The 20,115-nt window shown below is 33.8% G+C and overlaps 2 protein-coding genes and 2 long non-coding RNA genes across 4 annotated transcripts; 1 reads left to right on the plus strand and 3 right to left on the minus strand.

Annotated features, from left to right (window-relative positions):
- Positions 1 to 1,263: 1,263 nt before the first annotated feature.
- On the minus strand, positions 1,264 to 4,022 carry LOC109176934. Its single transcript, XR_002053488.1, has 3 exons — positions 4,012 to 4,022; positions 2,724 to 2,727; positions 1,264 to 1,410 (listed from the first exon to the last, which is right to left on the minus strand). It is a non-coding gene; the product is annotated as an uncharacterized LOC109176934 (long non-coding RNA).
- LOC109176925 lies at positions 1,600 to 14,276 on the plus strand. The gene is made up of 3 exons (XR_002053487.1): positions 1,600 to 1,677; positions 6,462 to 6,472; positions 14,265 to 14,276. It is a non-coding gene; the product is annotated as an uncharacterized LOC109176925 (long non-coding RNA).
- A 279-nt stretch (positions 14,277 to 14,555) lies between these two features.
- LOC109177942 lies at positions 14,556 to 15,179 on the minus strand. Its single transcript, XM_019327453.1, has one exon. The coding sequence runs from the start codon at positions 15,177 to 15,179 to the stop codon at positions 14,556 to 14,558; it is 624 nt and encodes a 207-aa protein (XP_019182998.1).
- Positions 15,180 to 16,657: 1,478 nt separating this feature from the next.
- On the minus strand, positions 16,658 to 17,376 carry LOC109176916 (defensin-like protein 4). Its single transcript, XM_019326329.1, has 2 exons — positions 17,232 to 17,376; positions 16,658 to 17,130 (listed from the first exon to the last, which is right to left on the minus strand). The coding sequence occupies exons 1-2, from the start codon at positions 17,296 to 17,298 to the stop codon at positions 16,928 to 16,930; spliced, it is 270 nt and encodes an 89-aa protein (XP_019181874.1). The 5' UTR covers positions 17,299 to 17,376; the 3' UTR covers positions 16,658 to 16,927.
- Positions 17,377 to 20,115: the final 2,739 nt, after the last annotated feature.

Raw genomic sequence — 20,115 nt, forward strand, 5'->3', positions numbered from 1 at the left:
ATCATTGACAATCAAGCCTGATGGGGCATAACTGCATAAACAGGTTCGGCCTTCAATTCAGTTCTTGAAACACAACTTGAGCATCCATTTCAATTTGAAACTGATCAATCCCTATACTTGCTCTTTGATCCAACTAATTGCTTCACGAACTCCCAGAGCTTCGGCTTCTTTCACTTTGTACCTCCCCTTCAATGGAATGCATCTGGCAGCTATGAAATCACCTTCCGCATTACGAATGACGCAATTAAGCTAATAACACATACATTAAAAACAAAAACAAAAAGAAAACTTACTCATTATGAAAGTATAAAGGGAGCACAACATCCACCTTAAGAGCCATAGTTTGATGCGAGCTAAAGCCACGGCTGAAAATCCCAACTGAAAAACGAAACATCATCACTATCTAATTAAGGTTTTTAAAATTAAGGAAATTAAAGATTAAAAAATTAATATATTTTTTTTATTGAAAAACATAATTAAGGTAGGTAGCTCGAAATTTGACCTTGAAATTTCAACAACAAATGTGTCGTTTCCATACTCTTGCTTCTCTTCTCGAATACGCTCAGCAGATGATATTAGTGATTTTGAGCAATCAAATAACTGGATTGATTTGAGAGTAGTTATATATACAAAATCACTAGGAATTTCTTTAAAATCTGCTGCATTAAGGAAAAGATGTTCAAGTACAGGAAAATGATCGGTAGTGGCTTCCCAGCATTGTAGACCATGCCCGCTTATATTCAACAACTTTAATCTCCAAAATCCTCCATCTTTGGGTTCCCATTTTCTTCGGTCATCAACAACACCATTATTGCACAATTTGAGGTCCTCAAGCTTAAACAACATACTGACAACATCTATATCCTTCCATTTCAAAAATGTATCAAAGAGTTCCAACTTCTCAAGATTAGGTAAAAAATTCTCTAGACTCTGCATCCCCATAAAATGAATAGTTCGAAACTTCCCATGAAGATGTTTTCGTCCAACCACTAGTTCTTCCAGATTATGTAAATAGACAAGGCTTTCAAACTTGGGAGCTTTGGATTTTTTATTAATTATTGTATGATTGGTAGTAACTTCCAATGTCCTTAGATTTGGGATTCCCAAAAATAACTCCTTTGTACAACTCCTATAATCCAAACTTCTAATGCTCTCCAAATTATGATAAATTGATCTTGGAGGAACTACTGTAAGGACCCACTAACAAAGAGATACTTTAGTTGAGGTAATCCCCATGCCACATATCAAGGGGTTCACATGATGAATAACTATAAACTTCTAGTTTCTGTAGATTCCGCAACATGAACAAAAGCAGACAATGAATATTCAACCCACAACGAATAGTTAACCATCTCAGATGCACTAGACCCACAATCTCCAAAAAAAAATATTATGGACATAGTTTATGTCCTCATCTACTTTCAATACCCTTAAAAACTTAAAATGTGCATGCTTGCACCCGCCGCACCTGTCTTTTAGTGATGTCCATTAGCGAAGATGTGTTGCTAGTACGAGTTATACCATTGTAACTGCAAATTCTTGATTGAGATATGCAATAGTTTATTGGTTGATGAATTCTCCTATACCTCAAACTTATGTCACATCATGCATTTGATATAATCCATCATTTCCCTCTCCACAAATTAGAACAAGATTTCTATCTACAAGATCTTGTAAGTTCCTTGTTGGTCCCGGTAGTAACCAAAGAGAGTCTAGAGGGAGGTGTGACAACCCAAAAATTTAATTTTTTAAATTCGGTTTTAAGAAGTCCCAAAATAGTCATTTTTCACTCTATAAAATTTTTAGAATTGAATCGGTGATTGAATAAATTATTTTGAGCCACTTTTAAGTAAATTCAACACCGAAACCTGTTTTGAAACAAAAATCCTAGATTCTCGGGTACATTGCGTGCCAAGTTTTGAACTGAAAATTCAATCTGAGTGAAACCGGGAGAAATCTGAGAAGCCTAAATCAAGTGACCATTTAGAAATCATTTTTGGGAAATTCATTTTCAACCCCAAACTACTTTTAATATCCTGATTTTGGACCATGGACCATGAAGCATGGTGAACCACACCACTCGAAGAGCTTGTCTGATGCAACTTTATTGCCAACCCTTTACACTTTTGCCCTCCTCCAATCATGAGAGATCTTCCTAGGGTTTTGTGCTACTATATATTGAGCTATTCTCACACCTTTGCCTCTTGATTCCACTCTTTGCTTCCCCAACCATTTTTGCTCTGCAAAACGCTAGTCACAGTAAGTTTTCTCCAAACACTAGCCTTCCAATTTTTAAGCTTCCTTCTATTCTATGTCTGAGAACTTGGTAGTAAGTGGTTGTGTGATTTGTTTGAGATGTTTAGGAGGTGAAGGAGGGTGTAGCTAGCTTGGGAAAAAGGTGGAATCCCAGCCAAGAGAAGAAGTCTACAAAGGTATAACCCCATGGACTCCCAAATCTATTTTGACTATGTGAAGTCATTGTTTGTGCTTAGAAATGAGTATAAATGCTAGAATAATGTGTGTTTGAGCTAGTAGAATGTGCTATTGCTAAGCTTTGATGTGTTGTTGATGTTTTGGGAGTGGTTATCTGCCTGAAAATGTCTTACAGGTGAAGAACAAGCTCACTGGTGAACAAAACAGTGTGCAACAGATGAGAGGCGGGACTAGCCAATGGCCCTAGGAGGGAGCCGTTGGCTAGGGCCGTGGAGGAGCGGCCCTAGGACACGGCTCTAGGAAAGTGCCGTGGCCCTAGGCCTCCGCTTGGCGGCTCTAGGCGGCGGGGCTCCTCAAGCCCCGCCACAAGTCCCGCTGAGCAGGTGCTGTGTAGTGGCTGGGCTCTTGCGGCTCAGCTACATGTCGTTTTAGACCGGGACTCGCGTGCTCTTGAGGCTCGGACACTCGGGGCCGTTACGATGCACGTTTAGAAATTGATTTCATGGAATTTGGAGTTGAAATGAGCATTTTGTGATAGAATTTGTGAAGGAGAATGCTATAGAATTGTCTGAGAGTAATTACAATGAAGGAAATGTAGAGTGTTTGGTCTTGGCTATTTATGTCAGAAACATGAAAATTATATGGAATTAGATAATGAAATGTGATCAATATTTGTTAAGTTTTTGCTAGAAATGCATGCCTAGATGTCTCTGATGACTTGTTGAGAATTTTGCCAAGAATGTTAAGTCTACAGAGCATGATCACAGTAAATAAGAATATGTTGAGCATTTTGAAATCAAGAGCATGTTGAATACTTGCTAAGTGTTTGCCAATGAAAATTTGCTAAATTATGATTTTATGAGCATGATTAAGTAATTGTTGAGAGTTCACAGTGTAAGAAGTTTTGAAGCATATTCTACGTAAAGTGCATATTTGAGCATACCATGTTTTAAAATGCATAAGGGGCCAAAGTGAGCCTAAGTATTATTTTCAAAAACTCATATCTATTCTAGAAAGTCATCTTCTTGTTGCATTGAGAAATTTCTAAGAAGTTATGTGCATAAATTGCATAAATAAAGAAATTGCATGAGATATATATGCTATCTATTGTGAGGCAAATAGTATTTTGGAGGCACGTTAGGACTATGTCCTTTCGGAAGAAAAGAGCAAGATCGGTTAAAAACCGGCAATATTAAAAGAAAGAAAGCAAAGCAAGATCGTTTAAAAACCGGCAAGAAACGAATATTGCGATTCGATATGAAGTAACGAGGTAGATATTCCCGAGTTACTAGGTTGGAAACTGCCCGCCGGGCTTGGAATCATGGTCAGGGGGTGTGCACGCTGAAAGTTCGATACCTAATTCCACAGATTTTGAGAAAAGAACCAAGAGAGTGGTTCTACGGACAAGATGAGTATTAGGCCGGCTAGATGCCGAGCCCAGATAGGTCTATCCACCTTATGGTGAAGTCGTACCTCGCCTATGATTAAAGAAAGCAATCGAGTCAAGAGACTCAAGAGAAAGCAATCGAGTCAAGAGACTCAAGAGAAAGAAAGCGAGTCATTGTGACTCTAAGAAACCTCCACAAGAAAAAAGTCTTCTTTACAAAAGAGAGTTTATATATATATCTATTCTTATACTAAAAGTATCATGTTCATTTTTATTGCATAATGAGTATGATTGCACTAGATTGCATAATGAGTATGATTGCACGAGATTGCATAATGAGTATGATTGCATGAGATTGCATAATGAGTATGACTGCACGAGATTGCATAATGTGTATGATTGCACTAGATTGTATAATGAGTATGATTGCACGAGATTGCATATTGGATATTTAATAATATGAGATTGCTTAGAGATTGAATGACTGCATGAGATTGCATGATGAGTATATGTTAGCATGAGATTGATTTGAGATTATATGATAACACAAGATTGCTTATTGAGTTATGTGTTAGCATGTGATTGCTACTGAGTTATTATATAGACTTGAGATTATTGATAAGTTAAGTATGTGATAGTATGAGCTAGATAATTGTGAAAGCATGCCTATTTGGTGATTAGGTTGTAAGCATGTTTAAGTGATGTCTAAGTGAATGTGAATGTTTGACCTAAGTATGTGAAACAAATGTTTTCCAAAATTATATAATGTAGTACTTTACAGGGTTGAGTAGAGTTATACTTAGCTTCGTGCTAACGGGTTTGTTTTGTAATTGTTGTTTGTTAACCCCTTTCAGGTGGGCCAGGTCGTGAGAGAAAGAGTACGAGTTAGACTAGAATAGCATTAGATAGCTTGTGTAGTCTAAAACTCTTGATGTTCATTTACTCTTTTGAGACCTGTAGATGTCTACCCTATGTTTTGATGGTGCTGGACACCAGAGTTTATCCCCTAGTTCGTTTGATGTTTAGTAAGACTTTTTAATGATTTAGTTCGTTATCCTTAGACTGTGCAATCACCGTGTAGGGTGATTGTGGCGGTGACACCTCTAATTAAGTTGTTAAGTATGTTTATTCCGCTGCTTTAACTTACCTTTCAAGGTTAAGTTTGTTAATTAAGTTTAAGAAAAGTGGGGTGTTACAGGGGGGGGGGGGTGAATAGACTCTACTCGATTTTTGAAACTTTCTTGAAAGAGCAATGCACATCGGAAATTATGCGTTTCTTTTAATATTCTTTGCACGTTTTTCTTTCGAAGAAGTTTAACGTAGATGGATGAGTATGCAATGCAAGGCAGTTAAGTAGCGATAAGTAAAGAGGGAGAGAGGGATTTTTATAGTGGTTCGGTTATTAACAAAGCCTACTCCACTCTTCTTTCACAACTCGTGAAAGGGTTGCATTATCACTCCTAGTACAAACTAAGCCAAGCTTGCTTCCTTGATCACTAAGTCGGACAACAACATGCTAGGTTTTTCAACTCCTTCCGAGTTTACTCTGCCTCTATCAAATTCTTTTTCAGAGTTGAGGGTTGGAAACAGTTTGATGGATTTCCAACTTGAAATATTGACTTTGATGAAGCTTGATCTTCCTATAAACTGTGCAAGATTTCTTTGATGTTGTGAAGATTTAGATAGCTAGATGATCTTTTAGAAGAATCTTCACAACTACACACTGGTTAGGAAAGCAGAAAGCTTGTAAGAAATTGGACGATTTGAAAGCTTTTCTGATAGCAAAGAGTGATAAAAACCAGCACCTTCTTAATGTGATGAAGAGGGGTATTTATAGGGTGAAAAATTCATCCGTTGGAGGGAGATGAAATTTCAAACCGATTAACCGACGTGTAATAACCACTGGGCAAGGAGACTTTAATGTGGCTGTACTGTGTAGCTGTTGGCTTCAAAATGTGACCTACATTTTTGTCCTTTTGTACTGACAAAAGTACCAATCATTTAATGCTCCTTGATATTTGAAATATCATTCCTAGGACACCATTTATCTAGAATGATTTACCTAGCATTGAGACTTGGACAAATATGCTTCTGAATAATCATATGGAAGTTGTATGATCAAGTCAGCCTTTGACTCATAGTCTCGGGTTCTGGTAACGAACGATTGACCTTATCCTTCGTTATCTTCCTGGATTAAATGATTTTTCTTTATATTTGATAGTTACATGAGAGATAAACCCTTCCAGGTTTCAGTCTTAGCTGATCTCTCGATCTTCTCTTGATCTTATCTTCTCTTCAATCTGTCTCAGCTGACTACTAAGTGCTCTAATTCGAGTATACAATCTGCTAAGCAAGAATCATGAAATGAGCACGGACAACTTTCGCCTAACACGAAAGGTACAAAATAACGAGAGTAAAAGAAGGGTCTAAATTCCTAGTGAGTTTGGTATCATCAAAATCTAAGTACACTTGTTTCTAACAATTTTCCCCTTTTTGATGATGCCAAAATCTATACTCTAACTAAAAGGCTGAAATTATCCAGAAAGGATTATCATTACAAAACAACCATATAGTTGAGTTTACAAGAGAAGTCTAAGTAATTTAAAGAAATAAAAACTCAACACAACCCGCAGAAAGATAGATTTCATTCATGTTAAATTCATTTTACAAAAAGGAAATGAAACAAGTAGCTATTACATGTTTACCAATTTCTCTATCGGTAGAGCTTCTTATCTTTGGGCCTATTTATCTTTGGCTTCTTGATCTTTTATCATCTTCTGATAGTCAAGCTCATCATTTATGAGTTTTCTGAATGCTCGGATATCTTTATCTCGGGCCACTTCCGCACACTTAGCAGACAAGGTGTAGCTCATATAGTTGTTGTAAGCTTCTAAAATTTTTCGGCCTGGAATGACTCCATTGTTCCACCAGAAAACAAGTTCTATGGAGTTCAATCCTTCGACATAGCTTTTACATGATTCTTCATGGATTTTGAATACAGCACTATGCTTAGCAGCCAGATCAGCATCTTTTCCAATAGCTCTAAGATCTTTTATCTTTTCCTGCGCTTCTTGAAAGTATGCGAGGTCTTGTTCTCTCTTCCTCTTGATTTCTTCTTCCTCAAGATGTTGTTTTTCATTTTTCCCCACTACAAGAATTAAGACATTTAGTGACAAATTTTTTGTGACACTTTGTAATTTAGTCATAAATAATACTCTTTTTGTGACTAAAAAAATGTTCAACACTATTGCTTATGATAATTGTGACAACTATTTTTTTGGTCACAGATAGTATAGTAATTGTGACAAGTAAGTATTTGTTACAAATATGTTGTCACTATTATTAGAATGATAGTGTCGTAACCTAAGTTGTCACTATTTGTTGTCACTAAATGTATGTGTCTTTTGGCGGCAATATAATTATAGTGGGAACAGAAGTAATTGTGACAAAATATAGTGTAACACACAAATTTTGGTACTTTTTTGTGACAAATTGTTGTTGGTCACTTTGTTTTATATATTTGTGACAACTCTTTTTGTCAATAAAAATACACTTAGAAATGAGATACGATTGTGAGAAAAAAAATTATTGTCACTCATATTGTCATTTTTTTATGAAATTGTTACAAATATTTAATTTGTGACGCTCTATTATTTCCTAAACAAAAATTACTAAATTGTAACAATAATTATGTTGAATTCAAGTTTTGTCACTAATGTTATGATAATTGTGATAAGTAATTATTTATTACAATGATTTTGTCACTATAATTAAATAGAAGAATATTGTGTGAAGTTATGTTGTAGTCAATGTTTGCCACTAAAATTGCATTCAAGTTGGTGCCAAAGTAATTTGTTGTGAACTAAATATTAAATATTATGGTCAATTAAATGCAACTAGTTAGTGATTCTTAAAATAAATGTAATTGTGAAAATTAAATACATTTTGTAATCGCTCATTTTTTTTACTTTCTTTTTTTTGTGACATATAAGTTCATTATCATTTACGGAAGCTATTTAACAAACAATTTCGCAAGTTAAACTGTTCCAATTCATTTTATTACAAATGTTAAAAAGCTCATACTTATCACTAATTAGCTTTAAGAAGGATATGACAACAGACAACCAAAGAACTCCAAAGTTAAGCGTGCTTGACTTACAGGATATATCAATTGGTATTAGAGTTGAGGTCACAGGTACGAATTGATCCAAATGGGTTGGGCGTAGGTCGAGCCATGTCTAGTCCCGGGGCAGGGTGGGGGGTGCTGGATTGTTGGGGGTCCATCGGGTTGACCCCGAGTTCAGCCTATTAATTGGTTACTACCTTTTAGGTCACTAATAACAATAAAATAATTAATTGCAACGATTTTAGTTGTCACTAGAACAATATTTTGTAATAACATATTTGGTCACAAATTATACATTTATTCTGATAACTATCGTTATCACTCAAATACTACTTGTAGTGAAAGTAAATATTGTCACAAAATAGTGAGTAATTGTGACAACTTTTCAAAAGTCGTCACTACTACAATAGTGATGGAGGATATAGTGACGACAGGTGACGACTTCAAAAAATGGTCACTAATTTCAATAGTGACCAAAATTGATAGTTTCAGTGACAACTTCTGTTGTCACTAAATGTGAAATTTCTTGTAATGCCCTCTGATCTCTTTGTTTCTGGATCTTTGGTATTCTTGTCTGGCTTGATTGTCTCTACCTTTCAGATGGATTGGCATATTGCAACCTTCAAAGCGCTTGCCACTTCCTACTATGTAGGGTTCAAAGGAGAGGAAGTTTCCTTCTACATCAATTGTTACGGATTTGTCACGCATCCACTTCTAACAAAGTTGCTGTCTTTGCTTTTGATTTGCTCTGTAAGTGTCTCGAGATGGCTGAGGATAGACAGGTCGATTGTTTTTGTCTGTGACAGGAGGTAGCATAGGTCTATTGGAATTGTTTCCTCCTTGACTCGAGTTACATCTGTCTTTCCTTTCGTCTCTTTCTTCCATGTCTCTACTTTCCCCCCTTTTTGGCATCATCTGGTGCCGAGTTTAAGGTTTGAGTAAGAGTCTGAAGAAAAAGTGAGATGTCTTTGACATAATTTAAAGTGGCCATCTGGTTTTCACCAACTCGAAACAGGTCATCATGAACCATATCCAGCTTTGTGCAAGCAAAGTCGACCCTTTCCTTTAGATTGAAATTGGAGTGCTTCATGTTGTGATGTTCTTTTAGAATCTTCTCTTGATTCTCTTCAAACTTGAGTTGATTGGACTGAACTAACATCATGTCTTGAAGCAGATTCTCCATTGATTTGGAAAGACCAGTTATCACAGAATGTGTGGAATTTAGAGAATTGATTGTGGCTTGCTCAAAGGAAATATCCCGTGCAGGGATTCTCAATGTTTGGTTAATTAGCTTTTTGTAACTCCAAAATGTTAAAATTCAAAAAAAATGCACAAAACAACTTTTTCAATTAGCTTTTTGAAAAAAAGAATTTATACCAAACAACTAACAACTAATTTACCAAACACTTTTCTACAATTAGCTAATGTGATCAACTAGTTATACCTCCTAATTAACCCAATCAACTAACAGCTAATGAGGTTCGAATCTCACCTCATTGTTTTTGGAAGGAATCTCATTCGTGCTGCATGGAGTTACGTTGCATGAGAAGTCGCTGGTGGTAACTTGGACCAGTTCGTGTTGACTTTTTTGATTGGCCCACTAATGTGGGCTAACTGTGTGCACGGGCTGGGCTAAAATTGTTCCTATTGACTTGTGTTTATTTTATTTTGGCTCATATGTTTTCCCGTCCATCTCTCGGGATCGTTATACCCTGCACCACGACGTGCGTAGCACTATGCGCACCGCGCCTCCCAAAATGACGTCGTTTTGGGAGGCGCGGTAGGGAGTTGACGTGATTATGTGTATTTGTTTATACAATTATGTGTATTTTTTATTATGTACATTTTTTATGCAATTATGTACATTTTATTTATACAATTTTGTATATCCGAATCAGGAAATTTTTGTATATTATGTTAAGAGCTGATGTGTATTATGTTAAAAGTTTATGTTTATTATGTATTATGTTAGATTATGTGTATTATCTTTTAAAAAAGAGTATGTGTATTTTGTTATACAATTATGTACATTCATGTATACAATTATGTGTATTCTAGTATAAAATTATATAATTTTTTAACATGAGAATTTTTTTAAAGAAAATTAACCGCCAACAGAGAGCAGCGAAATTTCGAAAAAAAAAAAAAAAAAAAAAAAAAAAAAAAAAAAAAAAACTGAAACGACGTCGTTTTGCATCAGGGCGCACAATGCAATGCGCGCCCTGGTGCAGGATATAAATTGCCCCATCTCTCGTCACAACCCTTTGTATGATGGGCTCTGGATTAAATACAAATAAATAATGATTAATCCTTAGCCTATCCTGACGAGAGTTTGGATCTCCACGGAATTAACCTCTCGTTTTGACTTTTGAGATGGTTTTCTGCGTTTGTATTTAGGGGTATGTCCCGATATCACATGTATTTAGATTTTTTATTTAATTTTCATTTTTGATTTTAACTAACAACAAATAGCTATCAGCTAACAACTATTTATCAAATAGGGCCAAAGACTTTTGGATATTTGATACATTTTTCTTGATTAATTTAGAGTTACTTTATTTACCCTCTGTCACATTTTACATGTCATATTTATTAGGCTCATTTACTACTTCAATTCGAAGTGCTCAATTCTCACCACGAACTAAAATATAGTCTAAATAATTACACTTACAAGCTAAATTTGTTCGATTGACTTTTTTCGCAGGTTGCTAACCAGTTGCCTATCTAGCTGGTTGACGTGAAAAATAATATTGTGGGAAAAATTGTAAAAAATGCCCATTTATAATATGTCAATTATCAATGTCACCCATAAATTATGAGTGGTGTAAATGTTGTCCCTCAATTATCAAAACGATGCACATATAGCCCCTCTTATAACAGACCTGTGGTTCCCCACCACTGTCCATCGCTGGTACTTCGAATCAATAGAGAGAAAAAACAACAAAATTACATATTTACTCTAACTTAACGATGTCGTACACTAACGGGGAACTACGTGTCTGTTATGGGAGGGGCTATATGTGCACCGTTTTAATAATTGAGGGGCAACATTTACACCACTCATAATTCAGGGGTGATATTGATAATTGGCATATTATAGAGAGACGTTTTTTACAATTTTCTCTAATATTGTTAATGACATGGGATATATTTGCTCAAAACCCAATATGTCATTCGTTCCTTCTCCTCAGTTCACAGACGTGCTCAAATTAGCTCTCCATTCTTCAATCTTCAATTGCCATAGCTCTCCATTTCTTCTGGGCTTCGTCAACAGTGTTGCGTTTCATCAACAAAGCTAGTATGGGCTTCGTCAAACTGCATTATTTTTGTATTGAATATACATTATAAACAATAATTCACTTTTAGTATTTAAATAATGTAATTTTCCTGAATACAAAGTATATTTTTAATATACTAAAAGTACATTATTTTATAACATACAAAATATGATCCATACAGCTTGTGTGAACCATGGTCCACACAATAATGATTGCAAACAGGACCAATATTCTTCTTTATTATCACTACTGGAAATTATGGAATTTCCGACCCCCTAAAAGTAATCTTAAATCAAGTCGAAAGCAAAAAGTGGTCGGAAATAGCAACAAAGGTTTTTCCAGATACCAAAAGTGGTCGGAACAAGACTTTCGACTTGATTTAAGATCACTTTCAGGTGGTCGGAAATTCCATAATTTTTAACAGTAATTAAATAGTAATTCTATTACAATTTCAAATTGTTGGTCACAAAATCGAACTCTGCTGATTAACATACACTATCTTGTATAGAAGTATAGAACCATGAGTGTTGCTAAAAAAATATTACTGTAGTAATTATTAATTAAAAAATATTTATTTTCATTAACCATTATATTTGTGAATATATTGATCTCATTATAAATTAATAAATAGTTCATACAATAATCAAATATAAAAGGTATATAATAAAACAATAAATAAATAATGTAATTAATATTATATAGTAATTTTCATAAGAGCAACATTATCAGTTGGGGATATGAGGGGGAGAATGTAAGAATGATTAAGAAAGAGAATGTGAGATAAGGTTGAGACTAAAAAGAAAAAAAATAATAAAAAGCAAAAAGAATGCTGCAAATTGACAAAAACATAATGCTTCTTTCTCCACCCCTCTTTTTCATGTTGACACTTTTATCCTTTAAAACTGTGAAATATACACTGATGTAGATGTTCTAAGAAATATAAGCATTTGCCATTAAAATTCAATGTTTACTGTTTTAAACGTGTCATAATAGGGGTTTGTACACATTCTTTGGTGGTATTGGGGGTAAGCATTAATGGGTGAATTGGATGCTTTCAAATTCGATTAAGGGGGGACCATTTGATGGGTTTGTTTGTTTGAATTAAATGTTGTCAGTGTTGTGTTCATTTCGTAAGATAATGTTTGTCACAAATTCAATTGAATTGGATGAGATCCAACTTCACCACAATAAATAATTGGAGTGAATGGACCACACTCCTTAATTTAATCATATCCTCTATATGCTCTCCACTGCCACCATATTATCTCATTTCTAAAACGTGGCATTCCATCTGTATTTTTTTGTTGGTGAGAAGCTGCTTTAATTTGAAGATTGAAAATTAACTGTTAGAAATTGAAATATTTTTTATATAGATAATTAAAATTAAAAATATTTGATAAAAGTTGTTGTTGAGTGAGTTGATAAGTTTTTCACATAGTTATTCTTTCCAACTTTCACTTCTATGACCAGTTGAGCTACTCATGCGAGCATATCTATTACATTATTATTCAAATTTTGAATTTCTTTTGATTAGAAGTCATACTAGTTTTGAATATTAATTGTATATTTTGATGTCATTGCTCATATTAAAAATTGTTTTCAGTTATGCAATTTATTTGAAATATATGAGTTTATTATTTAATTGTATGTATATCTGTTCTAAGCATAACATTTTATTTTAAATTATGGGATTTATTATGCCTTTAGAAATCATAGTTTGAGAATGGATATAGTTTCTTATTAAGTTGAACTTTATGCATAAAATTAGTTGGGGTACTGCCTGAATTTAAGCACGTTTAGTTCGTTAATTTAGTTCATCAATTTAAAGTTGTATTCATGGTTGAACCTACAATCTTATAGATCTCCCAAACGATTTACTTCAAACATGAGAGCGCACGACTTAAGGAAGTTTCTTGGGGAGGAATACTAGTTCTATGGCCCTAGCTTAAAAGTCTTGTTGCTACTAGTCCCCTTGCAACGCTACTCTGTCTTAATTTGCCCACAGGGATTGAGAAAAGGAACATGATCTCTTAAGTTTTTATCATAATGGTTGTAATGAATCTAATTGAATTAAAACTTTAGCCTACAGACAAGTTTTATGTCACTTGATTCTTCAACTCATTTGATAATTGTTTCATCATAAAATTTCAGTTGGATCTAATTGAGTAAAACTTTAGCCCACAAGCAAGTTTTAGGCAAATTATTGTATGGACCATGGTTCACACAGTGTTATGTGGACCATAACAAAAAATATATTTTTAATATACTAAATGTACATTATTTTTGTACTGAGTGTACATTATACAATATAATGTACACTCAGTACAAAAATAATGTACATCCCCTGAATACAATATACATTATTTTTGTGTTGAGTGTACATTATTTTTGTACTGAATGTACATTATTTTAGTATATAAAATATGGTCCACACAACTTGTATGGACCATGGTCCACACAATAATGATTGCAAGTTTTATGTCACTAAATTCTTCTGGCTCTGTAGTAATTGAGATTAAAATATTATCATAATGATTTCATAATTGGATTTAATAGATCGAATTAAAACTTTAGCCCACATGCAAGTTTTATATCAATAAATTCATCAACCCATTAGATAATAATTTTATCTCAATTTCTTAGAATTTATAAATTTAGTTCAATTATAATTTTAAGTTTCATGGTTTGCATTGACAAAACATGTATTTAGTTACTTTCCAAAATTTAAGCATCTTTTATTAATTATATTGTTTCACGAAGCTTACTTGGCTATTTGGACTAGCTATAGTAAGTTGCATGGTATGATATATACCACTTTTGGATTCCAATAATAAAATGTATCTTTTGAGCCAGATTTCAACTTGGTTTTGGGAGGCGTATTTTATTATTTTAGTATGTCCAACTATGGTGGAGAATTATGTCATCAATAGTTATTCCTTTAGTTGGACTATAATTAGAACCAAATATTGATTATTTAGTATGCCCAACTAATGGTGGGGAATTATATCCTCATTATTTAGTTGGTCAAATCAATTATGAGTGCTACATCTTTAATAGTTTGGCTAAAAAATATCAAATATCTTAATCAGTGGGAGTGATCATTTAGAAAAAAGGTCATTAAAATACTCTACTAAAGCTAATTTTTTTTTTTAAAGAACGACTTTATTCAAACTTAACCGATAAATTGTTCAATACATGGAGGAATCGAAGAAAACCAAGTAACATGACCAGAATGAACATTAGCAGCTCTAGCTAAAGCATGAGCACATGTGTTCGCTGATCGAGAAATAAACTCAATAGACACTGCTTCAAAGTGTCGTTTTAGAACCCGTCATTGATTGATAATATTGCCTGCATATGAGGAATCCGGGAGATCATGATTAATAAACCTGCAAACCATCTGACAATCCGAATGGATAATAACTTTTCGCCAGCCTTGTGAGAGTATCCAAGATAGAGCTTCCTTGATAGCCATGGCTTCAGCAAGATGGGGGTCTTTCAAACAGCGGATAAGACCACTTTTGGCTGCCACATATCTCCCGCCATCATCAAAGACCACAACCCCGTAGAAACCAATATCACCATTCTGCTGTAGAGATGCATCCACCTTCACTACCCAAGTCAGAGGCGGAACTACTAAACTGCTACTCAATGTCGTATGATTGCTGATTTTGGGGGATGAGGCTGCACTGTACGACTGCCATTCCAACACGCAACTATCCACCGATTGCTTCAGCATTTCCATCGACCACAGCCTCCTATTCCAAACCCATTCGTTGCGTCTTTTCCACACATTCCAGCATATCGCTAGACTTTTGCAAATTTTTGCGGCATCAGATTGTTCAAAGAGGGAGGAGAGCCACAATTCAAAACTTACTTGAGCTTGTAGTGAGAGGTCTAACGTGCCAAGCCAAACATCCTTTACCTCTGAACACTCAAAGAAGATATGATCCATAGTTTCAGGACCGGCGAGACAAATGGGACAACAGGGATCCACCACAAAGCTAATTGATTTAACTCTTCATACATTCTAAATTGAATTGTGCATTTAACAATAAGTCTAAAAGTTTCCACAAGTATTAATCTAAGTTTTGTTCTTATAATTCATAAGTTCAAATTTATTGAACGCTTGGTTGTGCAACATATTTATGAAAATGTTGTAATAATATTAAGGAATTCATTAGAACGAAAGCATTTAACTTGTGGTGAACTGTCAATTAATAAATTCTTTAGCAATTAATAGAGTCTTTAGTTTCTTCAAAATTGATCCTGGGTAGGACTCGTAATTTTACAAGACATATAAGTAGGACTCGTAATTTTAAGTTAATTTTGAGGTGGACCTTGAGATTATTTGGGAAGTTATGGTGTATGTTTAAGTTTCCAAATTTATGGATTTAGACTTTTGGTTTGTTGTCTAAGTTATTGGAATGCTTTGTGACTATCTTTTGGCTATTTTGATGAGTGGGAGTAACAGACATGTCAACTCCAAACTCATAGCCGTTAGAGGTAGTGTTTAAGTTAACTTATAAAGAAGTCATAGAATATAGTTAGCCTTATGCTAACATTAAGAGATCTCTATTTAATGCATTCTTTTTAAGGATCTTAAAGATCATACAATGTACTCTTTTGTAGAATTTGGATGGTTTCTTTTAGTTTCGCATATACATTTTTGAGAAACATCCATTAAGGAACTATGGTTTGTGTGTTTTGTTCTTTAATGATGGTTCTGCCAGTACTTGCACCTAGTAGGAGAATGTAATTATTTTCCTAAATATAGTATATTATAATATATTGTATTATTGGGTGGCTGTGGTGCAAGTAGGAGATTGAGTCAACTGGTGACTTAATCTATTAGGTAACTGAGGATATTCAGTGTGGCTTTAACTGAATATCTGCATATGTTGATGATATGTAGGCTTCTAAGTAAAATAGTCCTCCCACAGCTCCCGTGTTCAACATACACCACCATCAGGTATTCAGGAGAGAAGTGGTAGACAAACACTAACGTCTATTCTGCAAGTTTACCATCATGATCGGAAATTCCTACGACTATGATGAGGGATATTCAGAAGGTCCTAAAGCTTCCGCTAGCACGTGTCAGGTTCCTCGTTATTCAAGTTTATGTTAGTTCACACTAATATCTAACATTTCACCCCTTTTACTCTGTGTTTGCACTTTACCTTAGCTTGTTTTTGTCTCTTTTGTTCGTTTGCACCTATTTTGTATTTGTTTTTGAATATGTCTTAGTGTGTTGTTTCATTTGTTGGTTTGCTCTACTTGAAATTTTCATTACACTACTTTGAGTTGCAAAATCTTTCTCTTGTCATTGTGATTGTAGGTTGGTCCAATATGATGTATTCTCAAGCAAGATATCAACAAGAGGATTACTGAAGACCAAGAAGGATATAGGCAACCAAGGGGAAGCTATAATGCTCAACACTGTACTATATGTATAAAAATAACATATTAGAAAACACAGATTAGAAATTGCATAACTTCAAACGATCGAAACACACTACATACAAACAACGTAACATGAGAGAATCAGAGCATGGCAGCTACCAAAGAACTGAAATCCCGAAGACAAACTCCAGGTACCATGCATGCACATGCATGTTTGGATTATATTATTTGGGACATTTATTTAGCTATATATATAAAAACACTGATCGAATTGAAGTTGAAGCAAGCAATGTTGGTTATTTAGCAATGGCAAGGCATGAAGCAGCTGCAGATGCGCCTTGCCTGAGCGGTAATGGTGCAATCCCCGGAGGTAAACCCCTCTGTATCCCTGCAAATTCTATTGCAGTTGTTGCGGGAATTTTGGTTGATTAAAAGACAATTCCCCCTGTAGTGTTCACTCTGCGACGTGCACATTCTGGTACCGGCAGCCATTGTTCCCATCCCTGCAGAATTAGATCAGATCCGATAATTGGCACTCATATCAATCATCAAAAAATAATAATAATAATAATAATGGAGAAAATCAGAAAGTGAGAGAGCAAACCAGAGGCCATGAAGAGCATCACCAAGAGTGAGGCAATTGCAACCAAACGAACAGAAGAAGAAGCCATCGTAAGTAGTTGAGAACAAAAGAGGGTTTTTGCTTATTTAGGAGAAATAATGGGAATGCTGTATGTCACTATATCATCAGTAACTGAAGTATTTATAAGTGATTTTCCAGTGACTAAGATCACAAAGTATAGAGCTAGTTCCATTTGGAAGGTTGTAAGTTCGAGCCTCAGTGGAGGCGTTATTAGCTAGCTCTTTGTGTTTCAGTAGGTTGAGAAAGTATATGAACAGATACTACATTGTAATAGAGCTAGTAGCATTCAAAAAAGATCACAAAGTATGGTTTACTTCGTGTACACGATCAGGTGATGAATGCTAGTTATATAAATTACTGCAAAATAGTCTTTTGAACTAAGATCTTGTTTGCGAAATTAGCGGATTATATTAGCGTATAACAGTTTTTTTTTTTTTTGAATGCTACTAGCTCTATTACAATGTAGTATCTGTTCATATACTTTCTCAACCTACTGAAACACAAAGAGCTAATAACGTCTCCACTGAGGCTCGAGCTAATAACAGTTAATAATGGTACTATTTTTACTGATTTAGATGTTAACTTTCTGGCCTAATGTTAATGTAATTCACTATTATCAAACACTAATTTCACTGATTTACTTGACAAATTTGTCACAATTGGTCCCGTAATTTAATTGACAACTCTGTCAAAATTGGTCCCATAATTTAATTGACAAATCTGTCACAATCGGTCCAATATTTTAATTGACAAATCAGTCAAAATTGGTCCAGTAATTTGACAAATCACTCAAAATTGGTCCAGTAATTTAACTCTTTTAAAATTAGACAATTAATAGAATCATGTTTTAAAAGTTGGTTTTTTTTTTTTTTAAATGAAGTAAAAATTTTTAATTGTGTATTGATTGGTCATTGGTCTTGGCTGATCTTTTTTTTTTTAATAAGATCATTGGTCTTTAATGATTTTTATATTTGTGATTGTATTAAAAATATTTCTTAAATAGTTTAATTTTAATTAATAAATTATACACATTATTTTAATAAAAAATAATAAAAGAATAAATCAAAGTGCGTGCATGCATGCATGGCAATCAACATCAACACAATAAATAATTGGAGTGAATGGACCACGCTCCTTAATGAATAGCGATGGCGGTGTGCTTAATTTAATCATATCCTTTATATGCTCTCCCCGCCACCATATTATCTCATTTCTAAAACGTGGCATTCCATTTCTGTTTTTTTGTTGGTGATCAAGTTTTGTGTTGGTGAAAAGCTGCTTTAATTTGAAGATTGAAAAATTAACTGTTAGAAATAATTGAAATATTTTTTTTATATAGATAATTAAAATTAAAAATATTTGATAAAAGTTGTTGTTGAGTGAGTTGATATAGGCAAAACAACATAAGACAACATCTACTATATACTATATATCTACTATACTAATAAGATCTACTATATCTACTATATCTACTATATTAATAAGAGCCCAAGAGAGTTAGGCCTATAATGGGTAGAAAAAATGGCGGTCACAGATTTTAATCAAATGAATGGCTCAGATTGATTAAAAGATTGATCAGATTTAAATTTTACACTAAAATTTCCGAAAATACCCACACACCGTTACTAATTCCGTTAAAATTTTAAGAATAGCCGTTAGTTCACCGTTAACTTACTCATTGATTTCAATAAAAAAAAAAAAAAAAACAAAACAAAAAAAAACAAAACAAAAAAGTCTTAGGTTCGAACCTCATCCCAATCAAAGTTGGCATAATTAGTACTCTATTTTACTCTTATTAAATCTATCTATCTATCTATCTATCTATATATAAAAGTAAAATCCTCCTAACAAATTTTCCCCCCAAAACTTTTGTAGTAAAACTTATTTGGTAAGTAAATGTCAAATGGAAAATAAATAAATAAGTAAATAAATAAATAATAATAATAATGTTATTACCTTAAATAAATAAATTATTATACTTTCCCTTAAATAAATAAATTATTATACTTTCCTTTTGAATTAGTATTTTCTACCTATAAATACAATGGCTTCTTCAATCAAAGAATCTCAGACTCATCTCTCTGCTTTCTTTTTGTATGAATTTTCTACATTTTTCTAACTATATTCTCACATATTTCAATATGTTTTGCAGTTTATATCATCTGGTATGAGTTTGAAGATACTTAAGGAGGATCTGCTTCAACAAAAGGAAATTGAGGAGGAAGAGCATTTGTAACAGAACCCTATTGGTTTAGTTTTTATGGAAGATTGTAGAGATGCGATCGATCGAGGATGATAAAGACGGTAATTTTGATAATTTTGTAAGATTTTCTGAAACTTAGAGTTAGTATGTTGACTTCGAGATTTGTACATGTCATTCAAGTTTCTATGTTTTTTTTTTTTACCAAACAGAGTTCATTTTACAGCATTTCACAACATTTTTATATATATCATTTGAATAGAGTGTTTGTTTAACCTATTAAAAATCTCGCTATATTTGATTTTTTCTAAATTTTTGTAAAACACAAAAATAATGATTATTTAAAAAGAAGAAATAAATAACAAATACAATTTCAGATTTTGTGTTACTCCATTCACATATTAGTATAAATAAATAAATAAGTAATAAAATAAAATACAAAGGAAATATAAATTTTTAACCAAAAATTTAATTAGAGAAACCTCCCAAAAAAATCCACGTTGTACTGAACCCAAATAAAAAAATACTGGCAATGGCACAATCATAAGGATCAAAGGGAACAATGGAAGACCCAGAAATCTAGACATCATTGATGTACCAAACAGTGATGAGAGACTCAGAAATAGGAATATCATTATGAATGAA

This window comes from Ipomoea nil, unplaced genomic scaffold, assembly GCF_001879475.1.
Source record: "Ipomoea nil cultivar Tokyo-kokei standard unplaced genomic scaffold, Asagao_1.1 scaffold0176, whole genome shotgun sequence".
NCBI classification, from domain to species: Eukaryota; Viridiplantae; Streptophyta; class Magnoliopsida; order Solanales; family Convolvulaceae; genus Ipomoea; species Ipomoea nil.

Bases quoted from the DNA above. Each gene is read 5' to 3' on its own strand.
- LOC109177942 (XM_019327453.1), bottom strand. From the start codon at position 15,179: ATGGATCATATCTTCTTTGAGTGTTCAGAGGTAAAGGATGTTTGGCTT.
- LOC109176916 (XM_019326329.1), bottom strand. From the start codon at position 17,298: ATGGCTTCTTCTTCTGTTCGTTTGGTTGCAATTGCCTCACTCTTGGTG. The intron at 17,131-17,231 runs GTTTGCTCTCTC...CTAATTCTGCAG, and splicing joins GATGCTCTTCATGGCCTCTG to GGATGGGAACAATGGCTGCC.